This window comes from Artemia sp. Qi Xiang Cuo, chromosome 15 (assembly GCF_049724085.1).
Source record: "Artemia sp. Qi Xiang Cuo chromosome 15, ASM4972408v1, whole genome shotgun sequence".
NCBI lineage: Eukaryota > Metazoa > Arthropoda > Branchiopoda > Anostraca > Artemiidae > Artemia > Artemia sp. Qi Xiang Cuo.
Window position 1 is genome coordinate 4,164,649 of NC_142808.1, and position 21,191 is coordinate 4,185,839.

Sequence of the window (21,191 nt, forward strand, 5' to 3'; positions counted from 1 at the left end):
TATTGATATTTCAATAGTTAACTAAAGGGATAAATACAACAAAATAGGAGAGCCTGATTGGTCATTTTAGAAAGTCCTCTTATAGATAAGTCAATTGACTAATGATATGGTGTTTAATTTTGAAGAGCTTTACTAATGAATATATTAATGCATACATAATATTTCTTGCTATTCAATGATATATATTTCCTTTCAATTTCTATTTGGAAACAGTATATCAGAATTTATTCCTGGAAACTGGGATTTTCTACATTTTTACTACTACTACTACTACAAACAACTCACCGCAGCACCAAGCCGCCTGAGGCCAACACAGCTACGCACGATCCCCCTCTACCCCAATCTATTCAAAGCCTCCCTTTTTACACCCGCCCACGAAGTTCCCATTTCCTTTAAATCTTTCTTTATGACGTCCTCCCACCTTAGACGGGGACGACCTGCTTTCCGTTTAGCCCTAGATGGTTGGCCGAAAAGAACAATCTTCGGCAGTCTGTCATCCTTAATTTGTACAACGTGCCCTAGCCACCTCAACGTTTCTTTCATTATATCCCTAGAGAGCGGTATTGAACCACATTTTTCGTACTGCCTATTGTTTGAAATACGGTCAGTCAGCCGGGTACCCAGAACAATCCTTAGGCAGTTTCTCTGGAAAAAATCTAGCAAATCTTCATCCGCTCTTCGGAGCGTCCATACTTCAGAGCCATATTTGACCACTGTCATCACTGTAGCTTCTAATATTCTAATCTTGGTTTGCAGACTTATCTTCCTATTCTTCCAGACTTTTTTTAACTGTGAAAAAACACCTTGAGCCTTGGCTATCCTATTTTTAACATGTTCACAGCTCCCACCATTTTTACTAATAATACTACCAAGGTAAGTGAAGCTGCCCACCTGATCAATCTTTTCATTACCCAAAGTCACCTTTTCATCTTCACTTAGTCCTAGCCTTAGTGACTTAGTCTGCCTAACATTAATTTTCAAACCTATTCTAGCACCCTGAAGTTGTAAAACCTTTAACACGTCATTTATTTTGGTCAAACTTCCATATAGAATGCTTAAATTATCAGCAAAATCTAAGTCCTGGAAAGTTTTCCCTCCTCATTTGATTTCGCGTTCTCCCATTGCTGTTCCTGTGCTTCTTAAAACAATGTCCATCAAAATAATCCACATAAAGGGGGATAGAACACAGCCCTGCTCAACTCCTGACTTAATACAAAACCAGCTGCTAACCTTATTTCCTACCTTAACCGCAGCAGTGTTTTTGTCGTACATAGCACTAATCACTTTAATGTATTTGTCTGGTATACCATACAAGGATAAAACCTTTACCAAAGCTCTTCTATCAACAGAATCGAACGCTTGCTCATAATCTATAAAACTGAGGACCAAAGGTATTTGAAAACTCAGGCATTTCTCAATTATTAGCCTAAGAGTGAAAATTTAGTCGACACATCCTCTACCTTTTCTAAAACCGCACTGCTCTTCTCTTAAAACTTTGTCTACCGCATCTCTCAGTCTAAAAAGTATCATATTACTAAGTAATTTACTACCTACAGAGACCAGACTAATGCCTCGATAATTACCAAACTCACTCTTATCACCTTTCTTATAAAGTGGCTTAACTAAGGTTTTCCTAAAATCATTAGGTACTTCCCCTTTTTCAAAAATCATATTCATAATCTTCAATAACTGATTTCTAAATTTTAAATTAGAAATAATTTAATCAAATTTTAAACTCTCAAGTTTAGTATTCAACTGTTCCTGGAAAGTTTCTCTCAAATTCTCATCCTGGAGTCTACCAACATCACAACTTCCTGGGAGGTAGTTACCCTTCCGATATTTCAGCTTTAAATTAATTCTAGTCACTGCTAGATAGTGATCTTAACTTTTAACATCAATAATGGCAGTCCTATATACCCTAATATTTTGTACTGATCCTACCAGTCTTCGGTTTACTATAACATAATCGATAAGGTTTTCTGTCTTACCATCACGTGAATACCATGTTAACTTATGAGCCATTTTATGACCAAACACCGTATTGGTTATAACTAGATTGTTATACCTACAAAATTGCAAAAGTCTGTATCCATTACTGTTTTCTGTTCCTACAGTAAATTTACCTAGACTAGGATGTCATCTACCCCTATTTCTACCAACCTGGGCATTAAAATCTCCCAGTAATAACATCATATTTCTACCTGGGACCTTGTCTATTTGCTCCTGTAACTGAGTAAAATTCATCTGAGTCCCTAGTATCTCCGTCAGTCGGGTCTACAGGGGCGTATACTACTATAACTGATACTCTGAACTTTCTAGTCATAAAATGAGCAATTAGTATTCTATTATTAATACCTTCCCAGCCTAAACAAGACTTAGCAGCTTCCTTATTCATCTAGAGCCCTACTCCCTGTCTATGTATCCCATCCTTCCTGCCTGAGTAAACAAATTCTATATCACCTAATTTCATGCTTCCTACCCCTGGGATATGAGTTTCTGAAACTCCTAATAAATCCAGTTCGAATCGTCTGAATTTGTCAGTCAAAATGTCGATACGATAGTCATTTTTTAATGTCGTAACATTCCAAGTTCCAATTTTCTTGTTATTTAAATCATTTTTACTACATTTACTACATTAAAAATCTACATTTTTACTTGGTAATTATGTGACTATTAATATTGCATATGAGGCATATGGCATATGAGGTATATATGGCACATGAGGATATGCCAAAAATTAACTAAGAAAAGTGGTGTTTTTTGAATGATAAGATAAAGAGATCTTACCGGTATTTCAATAGTCCACTAAAGGGATAAATACAACAAAATAAGATAGCCTAAGAGTCCTCTTATTCCTCTTTTTATTAGTCCTCTTTTTGAAAAAGTCCTCTTATACATAAGTCAATTAACTGATAATTTCGCGTTTAATTTTAACGAGCCTTATAAATAAATTATTATATTATTACGTTATATTATTATTATATAACATATTATTTAATAATAAATGGCTGTGAATATTTTTCCCCTTTTTTCAATATTTTCATTTTGTGTATTTTAAAATTTTCTCTTTTTTTACATCACAGTGCAGAATCAGAATTTACCCTCGTGCACTTGTGAATTTCCTTTTGTAGATATATATATATATATATATATATATATATATATATATATATATATATATATATATATATATATATATATATATATATATATATATAGTGCTTTTATAATTCAACGCTTTAAAAAAAAAATTATTTTCATGAGCGGCTAAAAGAAAGTAAACCCATCATTTCTTATAGGCCTAAGCTTATAATCTGCCCATCTACAAATTGGCATATATTTTTTTAAGATTGTTACGGTTTCGTTGGATTCAAGTAGCTTCAATTGAATCTGGTATTCCAATAGCGTGGGCTCTGGATAATATATACATCGGATACAGTTGCAACGACGACTGCAATGGGCGTGGTCTTTGCTCTTTGCAAGGAAAATGCTACTGTGATGAAGGATATGTCGGTGAATCTTGTGAAGATACCACTGTCACGCTACTGAGCCACGTGCATGAAGGATTTGAAAGTGAGTTACTTATTATTTTTGGCTGATTTCGTCACTAAATTATATCTATAAAGTTCTATGAAAACGGAGTTCCACTTTTGTGGGGAAGGGGTAAGTTCAGTTTTTAAAAAAGCAATGGAATGAAAAGTACCGATTTCTATTTTTATAGAAGTTCTTCTGTGTTTCGACATATATCTGAGGAATTTTGCTACGCGATATGTATGAAACATGGTTTTACAAAATTCCTTGCGGTGCCTAAGACTTGTCTTGGATTTGCAATCACTTAGTTAGACTTATGTCATCTTTTGTCAGGAGGAAAGTTAGATCGTCACAGTTGTTTGCCCTTGTGACCTGTGCTTGGCTTTCAACGAAAGATCCTCAATGAAAATTTTCTCTCATTTTGGTTGTGTCTCTTGTGACATTATTTTGAGTGTTTCTAACTTCAAGAGAGAACGAGGTGTCCAGCACAATACATAATATGGTAGCTTTCCATCACCCATGAACCTCATATACTTCCATATAACCATCCTAGCCGAGTGTATTGGTGCGCTGGATTTGGAATCCTTTGTCCCAGAGGACAAGGGTTCGAATCCTAGTCTACCTAATTATTTGGTTTGGGACGGGAGTCAGTGGCGTGACTCTGTAAGCTCAACCAGAGTCGATCCAGCTTTAAATGGGTACCTGGCTAAATATTGGGAAGGTAAACAGGAAGTGTGTACGAAATCACAGGATGGTTGGCCCCCAACCCCCATTGCACTTCCTGGCTGAAGTGCCCGGAAACGGAGCTCAGCTTCACCAGTAGGGACTGTAAAGTCCAATGCCGTATTCTTTGCCTTTCATTCTTTACCTTTACAGCAATATACAATTAGTAAACTTTGTCTTTCTTTATTCTTTTTATCGAATGTTTATATTGAAAATAGACCTTAAGCCACTAGAAATGAATGCTTGAAATTATCTGGTTTTAGTTGGGCAGTAATGCCTCAATTCTCACAGCCATGCGTACGGACGGAAACCTTATTCCTATTATACGCTCTAATCTTTCACTGATAAGAATATTCTTTATATACTCAATTTTAAAATAATCGAAGACAGAGCTAACCAATGCAAACTGGCATATTAAGGATGATTCATCCATAATCACAGACGTAGCCACACATGTATAACGTGAGAGAATATTAGGGGTTTTTCCGCCGTCCAACAGACAATTGTTAGCCAACATTTTTCCCAACAATCATTTTTCCACTGTCCAACTAAAAATGGTTAGCTAACATTGTTAGAAGATTTCTCTAACAAATCAAATGCTTGTTGAAGAAAATTGTTGGGGAATTTAAAGCAAAATATTAAAAAATAATAAAGATGGGTACATTTTATGCTTACAATATTGATAGGGAATCGAGGACTGCTGCTATTACTTTTTTTGCCTTTCCCCTATTGGTTTATTAGAAACAACGAGATTGTCACGTAGTCTTAGCAATTTGAAATGATCAAAAATCTAACGATTTCACTTATGCGATTAAATTATATTTTTTATTACATTGGTCCTCTTCCTCCATACATGGGATAATTTATGTAATTGCACTAAACAGTTACTTAAGGAAAGCTTAAGCACTGGTATTTTAATTTTCGTCTAAATTCGTTGTAATTTGCCAATTAATAAAATGTTTTGTGCCTTTGTTTCACTTGCTGGCATTAACAGTTATATTTTTTTCAATAAGATACGAACACTTAGAAATATTCTATTTATTTTAATTTCATAGCTTCGGTTTCAGTTGGGTTTTATCAAGCTGATATAAACTCACAGCAACACTATCTTGGTCAGAATTTTTCTTTGAATTTCCTGCCCAATATCGTGTTTCTGCGAATTGTGAACTAACTATTTCTGTTAGCTAACAATTCTGTTTCCGCCGTTCAAACAAATTTTTGTTAGCTAACATTGTTAGCTGACAATGGGACGGCGGAAAAACCCCTATTTTCAATAGGCGAACTAGATAAGTCGGCTGCACGTGACGGTACAAAACAAGCCGTATATAGATTACAAGAAAGAGAACATTCTAGAAACTTTAATGCATAATTATAAATCCCATGATGGTCTGAAGGTAAACATATCATTAGGTATATGTTAAAGTCGCCAAGGATCATGAATGAAATACGCATACTTGAAAGGTAAACTAGCATATTTTCCAATCTACTTATGAAATTTACGTTACTAGAAGAGGGGGGACGGTATATCACTACAATTTTACACAACATTCAAAATGCATTTCAATATTAAACTGTAAAAAATCCTCTCTCATGCGTTCGGGAATATAATTTTTAATTAAAACAGCTAAGCCACCCTGTTTTTGCTGGATTCTATTTCTATGAAAAAATTGGTAATCTTTTACATCAATTTTATTTGCAGAAATTTCATTTAGAAAAGTCTCACAAAGGGCTATCCCCAACCTATCCCCAACAGTTCCAAAACGATAACCTCCTAGAACAAGTATTTTTTGAGTTATTTCATTAAAAAATACATACTTATTTGGTGGAATATTAAAAGAAAGTGAAATACCATTAATCTCATGAGCTAAATGATCTTGAAAACCCGAATAAAATAAAACTGACCTTCATTCTAATTCCTGTAACCTTGATAACAATATTTCATTCAAATCACTATCCATTATCATAATTTAGTGCCACACGAAAATATAGCCTCCCAGTCTCCCCCCACCAGAAACAAAAAACATCAAAAATTACACTGAATGGGCTTTTTCTCATGGAAAACAACATAACACTCTGCTGTGAGCCATAATAGAATAAACAACACCTAGATATTGATATAAAAAGAAATTTTTTCCCCTTCTCAGCATACGAAGGTTAGATAGTTACACTCGAAAAATCAAACAAAATAAGAGAAAACAAAAACAAAAGTTACTTCCCGACTGAACCACAGAATCCATATTCACAATAGTCAGCCAGTCACAACTGGAACCAATCTCATTTCCTTTTGACGCCAAATTCATTGATGTATCACAGCACAGGGGGAACTACTGGTGGGATTCAGACTTGTAAACCCTTCTGTTTGAGCTCATTTTTCTTGTTTATAAGAGATAGCCTAATTTCCCGGACCAATTTGTTGACATCATTTGTTAACTAAACGTTTGAGAAAATATGGCAATTCTCAATCTTTATTTTTTTTTCTGAGATCATGGTCTCTAATTTTTTTATTCACTTGCAAAACCTTATATTTGTCATTTTATTTTTAAGTCTGAACTTGGTAAATTTATCATTTTGTTCCGTAATTTTAAGATCGCATCGAACACGCAATTTCGGCAACAGTTCATTATTTTACCATGACTCTCTTCTTTTGAAGAACACTTTAAATTCCATGCAATAATGTTATTTCGCCGTTCAGCCTTTTCTAGTATTAGTATTTTGTTTGTAAGTGGCCCAAGTCTGGAATTGTCAACTGACTTACTTGACGATATGTCTTTAACCTCCTCTTTTAACTTTGAGATTGCATGATCACGAGCTCGACTTGAGCTTTCTAATGTGAGGGTACTTGACGATGCACTTCTTATTTCAGATCTAATTTCTGTTATTTCATTCCTTAGACCTTGTAGTTCCTCTTGAATAGTTTTAACAGTTGATAAAATCTGCTGTACACTAGCTGCCAGATTTTGGATTGATTCATGTAAGGTTATAGAATCAGTAGAGTCCAGAGACGATTCCAATTCAATTTGTCTTTTCATTCCTTTTCCCATCACACAAATTAGAGAACACTAGCTAAGAAGATAGTCAAAAATAAATTGATTGCATCACACAGGTGTATTGTTCACTTGAAATTATTTAACTGGCTCGTGCAATAAGATGTAATCCGACTGAGAGCATTGATGGATCCTTTATTGAAGAACTGGGGTAACGTGGCTCCAATTTTAAACCACAAGAATCGAATTACCAGAATTATGTTTTAGATAAGTCAAGGGGATACAAAACTGGGTACAATGTGAGCCTGAATTTCAGTTCTTTGAACAAGATTTTGTGTTTAAGCTCCCATGGTAAAATTTCGGGTACTTGTTTCTTGGTTTGTGCAATGAGTTCCCTTGTGTGTTCGACGTACCCCTTGATAAACTGAGGTTAACAATTGGTTATCTCAAGGTAGGTGGCGGACCCCTCTTTCAACCCAAATGGCTTTACATGGAATTGTTAATGGCCAAACGGAGCCGAAAATACAGTTTTCTCGACGAACTGCTTGCTATTTTGACTTGCCAGTATCCTTTTAGACAGTCTAGAATCAAGAAGTACCGGGTGGTTTGGAAGATTTTCAGGATATGATCAATGTGTGGCATAAGATAGGTGTCAAATTTGTTATGGTATTTACTTGCCTTTAGTCAATTCAAAACCTTCATTTGCCGTTCTTTTTTTCACAAGAGCTGCAGGGGATAGCCATACACTATTTGAAGATTCGATAGCCTTTCCCATTTCTTGTCTCAACACTTCCCTCTGAGACTGTGGCACATGATATGGTGAAACTTTTATGCGACGGTGGGTTCTAATGTGAATTTTATGTCTGATATTTGTATTCGCGAGACTTGTTGACCAAACTTTCTTCTGGGCCATGATGCCATTTAGCATTTCTTCCCTCGTCCCTTGTGGCAAGGCAGGGTTAATGTCTAGCATCAATTCGTATCTCTCTCTGTCATAGGTTTGAATTAAAACTGTTTTCTTCTTCTTCATCGATCGTTGCGACAAAGACTTCATTACTAACTTTCTTATCTCTTTTCTTAAGATTCCTTAGGAGGTTGATTTGATATATTGCTTCCTTTTTGCTAGAACCTATAACCTCTATTCCATAGTCGCCTAGAGAAGTGATACACAGCACCTTAAATATTTTTGCCAATTGACCTTAATTTTACTGTTTCCTTCTGGTAATAAAAGTAACACTTGGTCACCGATGGAAAAGGTGCTTGGCTTCATTGCTGGGTCGTATGACTCATGCTTTGCTGCTTCATTTGCTTTTGTTTCTGTGGCAAAGTCGCAGATATTGAATAATCGGCCGTGCATCTGTGGAATATATTCTGCAACAATCACAGGGTCTTCTCCGATCTTATCTTCTCATTCTTTTTCAATTTAGTCCAGGACCCAAAGAGGATTCTATTAGCTTAGTAACTCGAATGGGCTCAATTCTAGACATGGATAAGTTTTGACTCGATATGCGAATAGTAAGAACGGTATAAACTTGTGCCAGTTGGTTGTTGATGTCTCTACGTATTTGCAAAGCATGGAGGGCCCCGTTAAACGTTTTAGTTTAAGCATCCGTCTCCTTGTGGTATGGACTTGCCCTTGTCGGCCTTGTAATCAGTAACTGCTACAACCGCTTTGAAATAGAAGATGGGAACTGAATTCCTTGATTTTTCAGGATTTGTCAGGAATTCCAGACCGTGAAATGAACTTGGCAACTTAATCTGCAATAATGGGTTATTTTGTTGATCATAGTGGTATTGCTTTAGGATATCTAGATCCGCAGTGAGTAATAACTTGTTGCCAACCATGACCTATGGAACTTTTAGGAAGAGTTCCTACTATGCCCGTGGTGATTCACAAGAATGGCTTGGTTATGGTAGGAAGAGGGCTAAGGTGTACCTTTTCCTTGGGTTTGTGCCGGGCGGTCATATGAAAAGATGTACTTGTAATTATGTAACTACCGATGTCTCTGTAGATTCTGGGCCACAAAGAACCATTTAGAATGCAGTAAGTGCTCCGAGCCTTGCCTAATTAACCATTAATCACGTTTTTATGACTAGCTTGATAATCTGTTATCCCATATCTCTGAGAACAATAAGCTGCTTGTTTATTCTACCTAGATGATCAGTTTAAAGTTGGTAGAGAGTACCGTCTTGGAATTAAAACTGCTAAGGAAAAGAGCCATCGAATGCTTGGATTAATTTTTCCCTGACAAATTGAAAGTTGGATCGTTTCCTCGGACCTGAAAAAGTGTTCCAGATCTGGTTGTCTGATTTTCACGGCAGGTTGTTACGTTATTGTCTAATTCCTGAGTTTCCAGCTTTCAAGGATTTCCTGCTCGGGTTGCTGTGTCTGAAATCAGCCAATATTTGTTGGGGTTAGACTGATCTGCTGCAGACAAATGAGGCAGGGTAGTGACTTCTGTCTGAAAGTTTTTTTGTCGTGAGTTTAAAACATCTTGCAGTTATGTCATAGATGACATGTCACAAGGCTAAGAGTCCTTCAGAACCACACTCCAGCTTTGACCTGGAACCACTATTATTCCTTGGTGATCTATGTCTGGCCTGAGATGTTCCCACCACAAAAGCTTCTTTTTTTCCCACTTCGGGTGGATCCTGAACGATAATCGGAAGTACGTTCTCTTCAAATATCAAAAAATCCTTCCAGGCAGAATGTTTTGGGTAATGTAGGGCAGATCCCTGCATCAATCAGCTCTTTGAGGATTCTTTTGGTTCGATCCATAAGCTGTATCGTTAGAAATCTTACGGTGCATTCTGTTTTGCAGCCCTCCACCGCAACGTGCTTGAAAGTTTTCCCAGGGATAGGGTAAACTCCTTTGACCCTTTTTGGGTTTAACATAATGAATTTGTATTTTGAGTTGATTACTAATGGTAGCATTTGCCAATGCAGCGAGCCTTGACAACGTATCCAGAACTGAGGGTTGATATCTCCTCTACTAGATTAGTTGCATATACCCGTTCGTTTTTTGGCTCTTGGGTTCGTAGTTTGCCTGTCCTGCATTCCTCTGTTGTATGTGACATTGACTTAGGATACTAATAGCAATATTTTGGTGAGGGCTTGTGTGATTTAGCTTCCTGATCAGGAGTCGGAAGATGTTTGGTTAGAGGACCTCTTGTTCGAGTCACTTTCTTCTTTGACGGGCTTAGAGACTTGTCTCAGTCATCGGCCTTTCTGAGGCATTGTTTCAGTGCTGTTTAACTATTATGACCTAAGAAAGCCCTAGGGTTTGGGCTGGCAGTTGTGATGAACTGTTCAACTACAATTTATTGCTAGCAACTCAACTAAATGGATTGTCAGATTGGGTTCTGCCTATCTTTGTTCCTCGCCTTCACAAAACATAGTGATTTTTTTATGTGGGAGTCAAGTAGTCCTCGTATCTCGTATGGGATTCGACTGAGCACTTCCTGGCATGTCAAAATAGTCAGAAAAAGTCTTACTATTGACAAGAAACTTCTTGCGAGTCAATGTTTTGACCTCGAAGTCCCTAGCTTTGGCAGCTGGTAGGGCTGTCTAAGCCTGCAGAGCCTTCCAGAATAGGCTTGCTAATAGCCTGGCGACTCAAGTGGCTTGGGGTAAATTGCATGCAGTTGCACTTCGTGTGAAAACTTCCAAGTAGGCTTCCACATCGTCATCTTATCTCAGTAGAACCATATAGAAGGTCATTTCTCTAGAATCATTGAGAGTCCAAGTGCTGCTATGAACAAGCTCTTGGTCTTGTTGCATCGCCTTTTCAGTTGATGTGATGTGAGAGAGCCGTCTTTCTTCGTTAAAATTTCGCTCTACCATTTTGCTTTCTCCCAGTTTTACACCAAGGCTTTTGTCGACTTAGCCACTGATTCCATGAACGCCTCTAGCAATGCCATCAAGACAGTCGCCTTTTTGTGGTAAGGGACTAAGTCAGTCCTTGGAGCTCCTGTTTCCCCAGATTGCTTCTTCGTCTCCTTATTGTCCACCAAAAATTAGAAGCGCAAATTTGTAAAATTAGAAGAGCTTGACTAGGGATGCCTAATCTCAGCTGAACCCGGAATTAGGACTCGAAACTGTAAAAAAATGTCTCTACGTATTTGCAAAGCATGGGGGGCCTGTTAAAGTTTTTAGTTTAAGTATCCGTCTCCATGTGATATTGACTTGCCGTTATCGGCCTTGTAGTCAGTAAATGATACAACCGCTTTGAAACAGAAGACGGAAACTGAATTCCTTGAATTTTCAGGATTTGTTAGGAATTCCAGACCGTGAAATGAACTTGGCAACTTAATCTGCAATAATTGGTTATTTTGTTGACGATAGTAGTATTGCTTTAGGATGGTAGGGCAGGCTTAGACAGCTGGTAGGGCTGTCTAAGCCTGCAGAGCCTTCCAGAATAGGCTTGCTACTAGCCTGGCAACTCAAGTGGCTTGGGGTAAATTGCGTACAGTTGCACTTCGTGCGAAAACTTCCAATTAGGCTTCCACGTCGTCATCTTATCTCAGTGGAACTATATAGAGGGTCATTTCTCTAGAATCATTGAGATTCCAAATGCTGCTATGAAAAAGCTCTCGGTCTTGTTGCATCTCCTTTTCAGTTGATGTGATGTGAGAGCGCTGTCTTTCTTTGTTCAAATTTCGCTCTACCATTTTGCTTTCTCCCAGTTTTATACCAAGGCTTTTGCCGACTTAGCCACTGAACCCATAAACGCTTCTAGCAATTCCTTCAAGACAGTTGACCTTTTTTGGTAAGGGACAAAGTCAGTCCTTGGAGCTCCTGTTTCCCCAGATTGCTTCTTCGTCTCCTTATTGTCCACCAAAAATTAGAAGCGCAAAAGTTTAAAATTAGAAGAGCTTGACTAGGGATGCCTAATCTCAGCTGAACCCGGAATTAGAACTCGAAACCGTAAAAAAAAGTACTTTCTGTTCAAAAGTGCAACAGAAATCAGAAACGAAAAAAAATTTATATTTGGAAGTGAACCCGGAAACAGAAATCAGAAACGAAAAAAGGGATTTCTTTTCAGAAAAGAACCAGGAAACAAAAATTAAAGAAGGAATAACAAGAAAGCAATTTCAGTTCGGAAGTAAACCCGGAAACGGAAACCAGAAAATAAAGACTAAAAAGGGAGTTCTGTTCGGAAGCGAACCTGGAGACAGAAAATAGAAACAGAAAACAAGAAAGGCTTTTCTGTTTGGAAGCACTTCTGATTTCTTCCCAATGTTTTACAATGCATTGTTGTTAGAAGGGTAAATTCTTCATTATTTTTTCTTTTTGTCCTAAAGCTTTCACCGTTTTAACTTTTCGTTTCAAATTTTGCACCATTTTCAATTTTCTGCTTAAATAACAATAGATGGAATTAAAAAATGGTGGAGGATATAAAAAAATGACTATGATTAAAGAGTCCAAGATAAGATGGAAGAAACAAAAAAATACTGAGAGGACCAAGAATATCGAAAGGGAAACTTATCCTAGTCATCTCAAAATTTCTGTCATTGCGCCCCCTGAAATCGAAACGTATCCATATTTTTTGGTACGACCTCCTGTTATGATAGGGTCAGACATAAGGGTACCCAAAACTATCCGTCAATAAGGACTGATAAGGTCCACAACTCTGAATCACCTTCGATGATTCAGTTGAAGGTACACCCTTAAATCACCTACATACTCAAAAAAATTTCTAATTTTTCATTTGAAACGCAATTCTCATTATTAATAACAGCTCATCTTCCCAAGAACCTCGAGATATGTACAAATGCTTCGCTACTCCTCTAATCACTTGAGATTGCCTTGAAATTGCAAAATTTCGCTTCTTCGCCCAGCCTTGAGACATAAAATATTGAGAAGACTAAAATTAAAACTCAGTTCTAAAGTTGCCAGTGAACATTCAAAACATGTATTTTCAGCAACAGGTAAATTCCCAGAAATGTCAAATGACAATAATACCAGGGAGAAGTGAACAATCCCCTTATTGTTAATTTTCAAAATTAATCAGATAACAAAACATGAGCAGCATGATAGTGTTTGGGATGCCACTATTAATAAAATTTAGGGAGGGGAGACTTCTAAAACCCAGCACTAGCGGAGATCACCGGCGAAACGAAGTTCCAGTGACGCACCACACTAAGCTCACCAAAATTAACCTATTTCAAAGGCAGTTTTAAACAATTTACTTTCAAATACATAGTTTATAGCTTTAAGATGACAGTCGATGTATTTAGTCTCCTTATTTCTTAGAAGAAAAAAATCTGTTAATTTTCACTTTAAATTTTTGTTGGTCTTTTTTTTCACTTTTTGTTCATGTAATATAAATGTTTTCTAATACTTGTGCCAAAGTTTTCACAATTTTTGAAAATTTAGTGAATGGTAAAGTTTAAACAGATGAACTTAGTGAATGGTGAAATCATTAACCATTTTAGAATTCCATCCCAAAGTTTTCACCATTTTCAGCTGTTTTGCGCAATAGCGTTTTTTTTTTAATTTTTGTCTGTAAGTTTTCATTTTTTTCAATTTTATTCATGTAATATCGTCTTTTTAATTTTGTTCACGAAAATTTTGCTATTCATAACATTCTTTAATAGGCTCTGGTATGTTAGTTTGTGAGTTTGAGTTTTGTTTTTTACTAGGCTAAGATATGTTTGGTGTAATACTTTTTTTATTATAGTGTGTTTTCAGATGTGTATGTTGAGTTTTCTGTTGCTGAGTTTTCTGGTGTTGAATTTTTCTTTGCTGAGTTTCCTGTTGTTTGTTTTGTCACATTACCCCAAGAGGCTTTAATTTTGTCATGATGATTTTTCAGAAGTGTTTATTTGGTTTTACTGAGCTGACCGTTACTGAGTTTTCCGCTTATAAATCTTCCGTATTAATTCGAGAAGATTCAATTTTATAAATTTTCGGTTAGCTGGAGCTGATTATTTATTATTAAATTTGGACTTCTGATCTTTTCTTCGGATAGGTTTAAATGTGTGTAGTGTGTTTCCTACGGTGAGTATTCCTGTATTGAGTCTAATGCATCGCCCACTACTGGTCTTCTTACCACTGCTACTTCAAATTACAATTAAGAAAGAAAAGAAAATGTGAAGTGGTTTCAGAATTGTTGCAATCTAAATAAAACGGTATTTGTGAGTTGTAGGTTTCAATGTCTTGAAATTGATCCCTAGGAAAATTATTCCGATGATTTACGATCTACAAACTGCCTCTGTTGAAAGATCGCTCTCCAAATTCCAGTGAGCTTTTACTAGTCATTCCAAAGTTTTCATAAAATCTTAAAAAAAAAAAAAAAAGAAAAACAATCAAAAACGGTTTTTTAAAGGCAGACAGAAATACTGAAAAAAACAAATTTTTCGGGATAACAACTGCCTCGCTTGTTCAGCCTGAACAAAAAAAAATTCGAGGACAACACCAAAAATGTAGAAAGACAAAGAAAACCAAAGCAACGCAGAGATTCAACGTGAAAAAAAATTAAAAAACCAAAATTATAAGATAAATAAAAATTATAACAATTAAACCAAAAACCTGACATCGAAGGCAAGTTACTTGCCAATACTTGCGATTAGCGGGAAATCCCAAAACTTTTGACTGCTATCGTCGGATACTAGTGAATGACTTTGTTTTTCTCGTGATCTATAAGACCGGTGACTAAAGGGGATGATAATTCAGGCACTTCTTAATTATTAATCTAAGCGTGAAGACTTGGTCAACAGACTTCTTCCCTTCCTAAAACCACAGTTTTCTTCTCTTCTAAATTTATCCCCGTCATTTTTGAGTTTACAAATTATCATCATACTAAGTAATTTTCTTCTTCAAGAAACCAAACTAATGCCTCTGTAATTCTCAGGGTTGCTCTTATAATGTTCCTATAGAGGCTCTCAATTAAAATTCTCCCAGATTGGCTAAATACTTCGCCTTTTTCAAAATCATGCTCATAATAGCCCGTAGTTTATCTTAGACTTCGCCACCTCTCTGTTGGGCCCTGGTCCTAATTACCAGATAAATGTCGTATTCATAAGTTTAATATTACCCATTGTAGAAATTCTTTTAAAGTCATTGCTTCACCCTAGGCTGTTAACTAAATAACTTATTGTCCTTTCTTTTAGCTCCCTTTTAATATTTTCTTTGTGTTAAGATTTCATAGACGTCTTGGAAAGATTCATTAATTATCTATGCGTCGGAAAATACAGGTCGGCGATAACTCATCCTAGAAACCAAATGGCTGAAAAATACATCTGGGAATCTTCTTTAGCATGATTTGAAAAGTCACTGATTTTGATGCGCCCTTTTTAAAAGTAAATTAATGAATTCTTGTTTTGTACCTAGGACTGACCAATAGTAAGTTTCTTACCCTCTTAGAGTGTGGCTTAGGTTTGGGAAGTGATATAATCTTTTGTTTTTGGATGATACTCCTATGTTGTTAAAATATCTTTTAAGAAAGGAGATACCTGAAAGTGTGGCTTTAAATATCGAGCCAGTTTGTCAAGTATATATATATATATATATATATATAATATATATATATATATATATATATATATATATATATATATATATATATATATATATATATATATATATATATATATATATATATATATATACATATATATATAATTGGTATTTTCTGGTATTTTCTTGTAAATGCTAAATGCGAGGAGTCTTCACATCGTTGATCATTTTTATTTGTCCCATTTTCGTGGTGGTCAAAGTATTCTTTTCTTTTAATTGTTTCTTTTTATTTTTCTTGTTTTTAATGTATTTCTTTAGCATGCCTATTTTTTTATTACGAGTTATAAATAAAATGAATGGATGAATGCATAGATGGCGAACTCAGTTCAAGTATTAAAATTGATGATTCACTATGATCGAAAATAAGTTGCTACTTATCACTTTCTTTGCAATTCTATAACATTTGCTGTACAACTGGAAAATTTCTCTCTTTTCTAATCTTGAAGTCACGAAAATTTAAGTTCATGTGCACCAGCTTCCTATTGGTAATCAATTCAACCAATATCTTGCGTCTATTCTCTTATTCGTTGGGTATCGGAATTCCCTATAGGTATAAGAAACATGTAGAAATAGGATATTGATTGAACATTTTCTCAAAGCAAAATATTTAAAATTGTAGTATATAAGAGGTTTCATTACTTTGCCCCTTCTGCAAGGTCACGGCCAATAAAGGCAGTAAGGAATATTTGAAACGCTAAGTGATTCTCTTTTTAAAGTTTACCTACCATTTTCCCAATAAAGCCTTTGATTGCTAATTTTTTCATCAATCCAGTGAAAATATGGTATTTAGTTCTGTGTTATATGACCACTACCCACGGGTAAAAGTGATTTATCTAGTTTTTCAAAATTTGGAGGTGGGCTCAAATCCTTCAAATTAGGGTTTTGACCATCATGATTCTAATGGTGCTCTTTTCATTTATATCCGCCTATAGCCAAAACATTTTCAAAATTCTTGAGATTCTGTTTTCGTAATAAAACTACTTAGATAAAACTAAATAATACTTATTGTTCCTGAATTACCTTTAAATGAAAAATGTTTCTAACATTTAAAAATTTTTTAATTTTTAATAGTTCTTAAATTTTTAATTGTGGGCCTTAGTTTACTGGTTACTAGGTTGCAGCTACTATTGCTTAGTTGATGTATAATATTAATTAAATCCCATACCTTTTAATATACAACAGAACAAATCTGGTCACATAAACGAACATACGTTATACATAATACATACACGTATACATCATAATCATATACACACATACATTATGCGTTCTACATACGTTATTCAATTTCACGACTGTTAAAGAGTCTCTCATGTAGGAAAATTTAAGCTATTGAAAAAAGTGCTAAACTAAGAGCCTAGCGTACGCCATCTTTGTGGCAGGAACATCTAAATAATCATTCACCAAAGATTCAGCTAATTCTCGCTAATTCTAGCTATTTTTTTGCTAATTCTTACACTAATTGATAGTGTAACATCTAGTCCATATCTTGTTAATAGTGGTGTTCCGCAGGGTTCTGTGCTGGGTCAGCTTCTATCTTTGGCTTATGTTGATACTATGAGATTTTACCTTCGTGATTCATGTCTTACTTATTTCCTGGATGACACTGCTTTTTCTTTCGTGGTGTTTCTGTGGATGAGTTAATTAATAATGTAAATATGGTATTAAATTATTTAAGTGTGTTTACTTCCTTAAGTATGTTGGCGGTTAATGTAAAAAAGACAAGTTTTATGATATTTAGTCGAATTGGTGACCCCATTGATCTCGATGGGCAAATGTTATTTTCTGGTAATTCTCTAGAACAGGTGAAAGGAACGAGGTATCTAGGCTTTTGCCTAGACTGCAATATTTCTTGGAAATTTCACAGTGATCTTGTGGCACCAAAGATTGCAAGAGGTCTCGGAATTACACGTCACTGAAGCACTTCGTACCAGGTCGGGTGATGTTGCTTCTTTATCATACGATTATAAGCCCCTATATATTGTACGGTTGTATATTATGGGCTAGCAAATTTTTCGGTAATCTTAGGCGTGTGCAGGTATTACAGAATAAGGCAGTGCGTTTGATATGGGGGTACGGTAAAGAAACTAATAATACAGTAGCTTTTTTTAGGAAATTAAAGGTGATGGATGAGGAACAAGTTCGTTGCTACCAGGCTGCAGTTTTTAATTACCAGTGTTGTCATGAAGTGTGTCTATCGGTGTTTTTAGATTTTTTTTTCTACAAAATAGTGATTTGTATGATTTTTATACAAGGAATGCGAATGATCAGGTAACAGAGTATAGAAGCTGAAGTCGTACTAAATTTCAAATGAAACATCTGGGCCAGGGGGTATGGAATTCCCTCCCAGATAGTGTTAAGGCGGCTGAACACCAGCATTTACTTAAAAAGAAAGTAAAGAATTTTTTGTTAGGGGGGTGAGGAGCCAGGATTCAGAGATTGAAGGTTATGTTATTATTCGTTTTCTTTTGTTATTGTCTTCTTCTTTTTTTTCCTTTTTTCTTCTGTGTTTTCTGTGAGTGTTCATCAGTATGTGTGAAAATGAAGTTTAAAATTTACTCAGAAATTTAAGTTATTTTTTAAGTATGTTGAATTAGTTTGTGGTAAGCGCCCAGTGTAAGTGCATTTAAGTCTTCCCTTGGGCGGTTACCTATGGATCATGTTTAACAAGGTCGTTTTTGTAATAAATTAGTCTAATCTAATCTAAAATCTAATTCTAAGGTAACCAAGACTCAGCTTAAACTAACATTGAAATTTAGCTAATATTTAACCGATCAGTATTAGGGGATATCTGATTAGCTAGTTCAAAAAAACTAAGATCTTTGTCTTCTTCTTCTCGTTTGGGTTTGTATGGAGACCCTATTGTATATTCTCGTTACTAGAATCAACTTCCAGTTTCTGTAGCTAATTTTGGAGTCCAGGGTTGACAAACTAAGATAGAAATCTTTTTAGACAGTTCAGACACTCTATTCAACCTTAGACAGATAAGCCCACAATAAATTTAATGAAACTGATTTGGAATTTATCAAGGACCACATTAGCTATTTCCCTGTTTTTGGGTCCTACTATTCAAGGGCTCATACATCCAGAAAGTATCTGTCTGTAAATTTGGATATTGTGAAGATGTTTGACCTTTACAAGGCAAAGAGCGAAGAAGAGAGTAGAAAAAGAGCATCCATTACTCAATGCAAGAAAGTGTTTAGGGTCAAGATAAGTGAGAAATTAAGCTTATATTTAATGCCGTATCAGAGCCTACTACTACTACTGCTACTAGTATTACTACTACTACTACTACTACTACTACTTTTATTATTTTATTCTATACAGCTGAAAATTGACAATGAATCTCTGTGATTTGCTAGGCTTCAATGAAATTGAAAAAGTTTTGTGAAATTTAGCTTCAGTTGTTGCCCTAGCTATCTCTGGAATTTAAGCAAACAATATTATGAAAGGGTACAGTTTTGCGAACAGATTGGTATGAATGCAATTTTTGATTTTTTTTTTTTTTAGATTTAGAAGTCAATCGAACAATATTCAATGATATAGCGGGTGCTTCAATTACTGATCTGTGCAGCTATAATGCAGGAAGTAGTTTGTACTTCAGTGGGAACACTGCTAGGTTCATTACTACCAATCCTCTAAATTTAACTTATGCAAGGTAAGTATTTAAAACAGGACAATGTTTTTAGTGCCAACATCCTACCTTTTCATCAGCATTGTCATGCTGGTCTGCTACTTATCTTAAAACTAAAAAACTCATATTCCCCCAGGGTATAATTTACAACCCCTGCCCTGAGGGCTGTGGAGGGGTTGTCATCCCCAAAAACCCAATTTCCGGAATTTTCAACCACGTAGATCAAAATGGCTATCTCAAAATTTTGATTGGATGGGTTTGGAGAAAAGGTGGGTGTAAGAGGGGGATTATTTGCCCTCCAGTCACTTTAGACTATTAAAAAGGGCACTAGCTCTTCCAATCAAATGAGCCCTTTTTGAAGATTCTACGACAACGCTTTCTATAAAAAAGCTTATATGCCCCCAGGATATAACTTACGACCCTTGCCCTGAGGGCTGTAGGGTAGTGCCCTCCTCGAAAACATAATTTCTATCTGGAAATCAAATACGTAGAACAAAATTGCTATCTCAAAATTTTGATTGGATGTGTTTGGGGAAATGGTGGGTGGGGAAGGGGTGTTCGTTGCCTTCCAATTACTTTTGACCCTTAAAAAGGAAACTAGAACTCTCGATATCCAATCGAATCACCTCCCTTCAAAGTTTTTACGATGACTCCTTCCATATGAAGTGCCTCTGGGGGAAAAAAAACATTAGAGCCTCATGGCCTTTACTATAGGCAACGCTTTAGCGTTGCCTCTGAAACGAAGTATATTACAAATGTTTTCTTTTCTACTTAATATTGAAAATAAATATTAAAATAACAGTTAAATTTTGAACTGGTGAGCTTTCAGCAATTAATGTCATTATACATCAAATATTCAGTTTAATTTATTAGTTCTTTCTAAGATTGTTCAAGAAGAATATAGTTTCACTACAAACAAGAGTTTAATGCTGCCCCCTTCCTTAACAGTAAAAACCTAAGGCCTACTGTGTCATTGGCGCTTTACTAAAAACGAATTATAGTACAAATATTTTTTTCTCCAGTTATTACAGCATTAAAGATAAAATAAAAATTACAGTGAAATGAACTGATTATCTTTCAACAATTAGCATCGTTACATATACAATATTCAGTTTGATTTTATTTGCAATTTCAAAGACTGTTCAAGACACATATAGTTTTCAGTAAAGTGCCAACGACGCAGTAGGTTTTAGACTTTTTACCGTGAGAGAAGGAGGTGATACCCAAACTCTTGTTTGTACTGATTTTTGTTCGTTTTAATCTTTATTTTCATTTTCAATTTAGGTTTTACTCGTTTCAAGATTTATTTATTCTTTTATGTTAGTACCTGTTGTATGATTGTTTGATATGATTGTTTATTTAATCACAGCAAATTATATATTAGTACCTCTTCGTTTTAGGTTTTATTTATTCTTAATAGGTAAAAGTGTTTTGTTTTTTAAGCTTGATTTGCATATTCAATTTAAGTTTCACTCATTTTAAGATTTATTTTTTTCCTTTCTGTGGTACTGGTTTTATGTTTGTATATCATGACTGTTTATTTACTTTCTGTTCGTTTTGAGTTCTATTAACTCTTTAATAGTTATTTCACGTCGTTTTGAGTTAGAATTATTGTAGTTTTTTATTTCTGCTGATCTTAAGTTTAATATTGACTTTACTTGTCTTTGAAAAACTTCTTTTTGGAAAGTTTTTTTTTAAATTAAATTCTGTTCGTTTTAGGGTACCAAAGTTTCTAGTCTTTAAAAATTTTTAATTTCAAAATCGATTTGTTTTTAACCAACATCAAAAGTTCATCGAA

The 21,191-nt window shown here is 35.3% G+C and overlaps 1 protein-coding gene across 1 annotated transcript in view; it reads left to right on the top strand.

Moving 5' to 3' along the window:
- LOC148943246 (reelin-like) overlaps nucleotides 1–21,191 on the top strand; it is a 292,228-nt gene that overhangs the window by 164,101 nt on the left and 106,936 nt on the right. Inside the window, exons 15-16 of the mRNA XM_089101783.1 lie at nucleotides 3,350–3,573; nucleotides 19,270–19,417. Of these exons, the coding sequence (XP_088957909.1) occupies nucleotides 3,350–3,573; nucleotides 19,270–19,417 (372 nt within the window). The remainder of the gene's footprint in view (nucleotides 1–3,349; nucleotides 3,574–19,269; nucleotides 19,418–21,191) is intronic.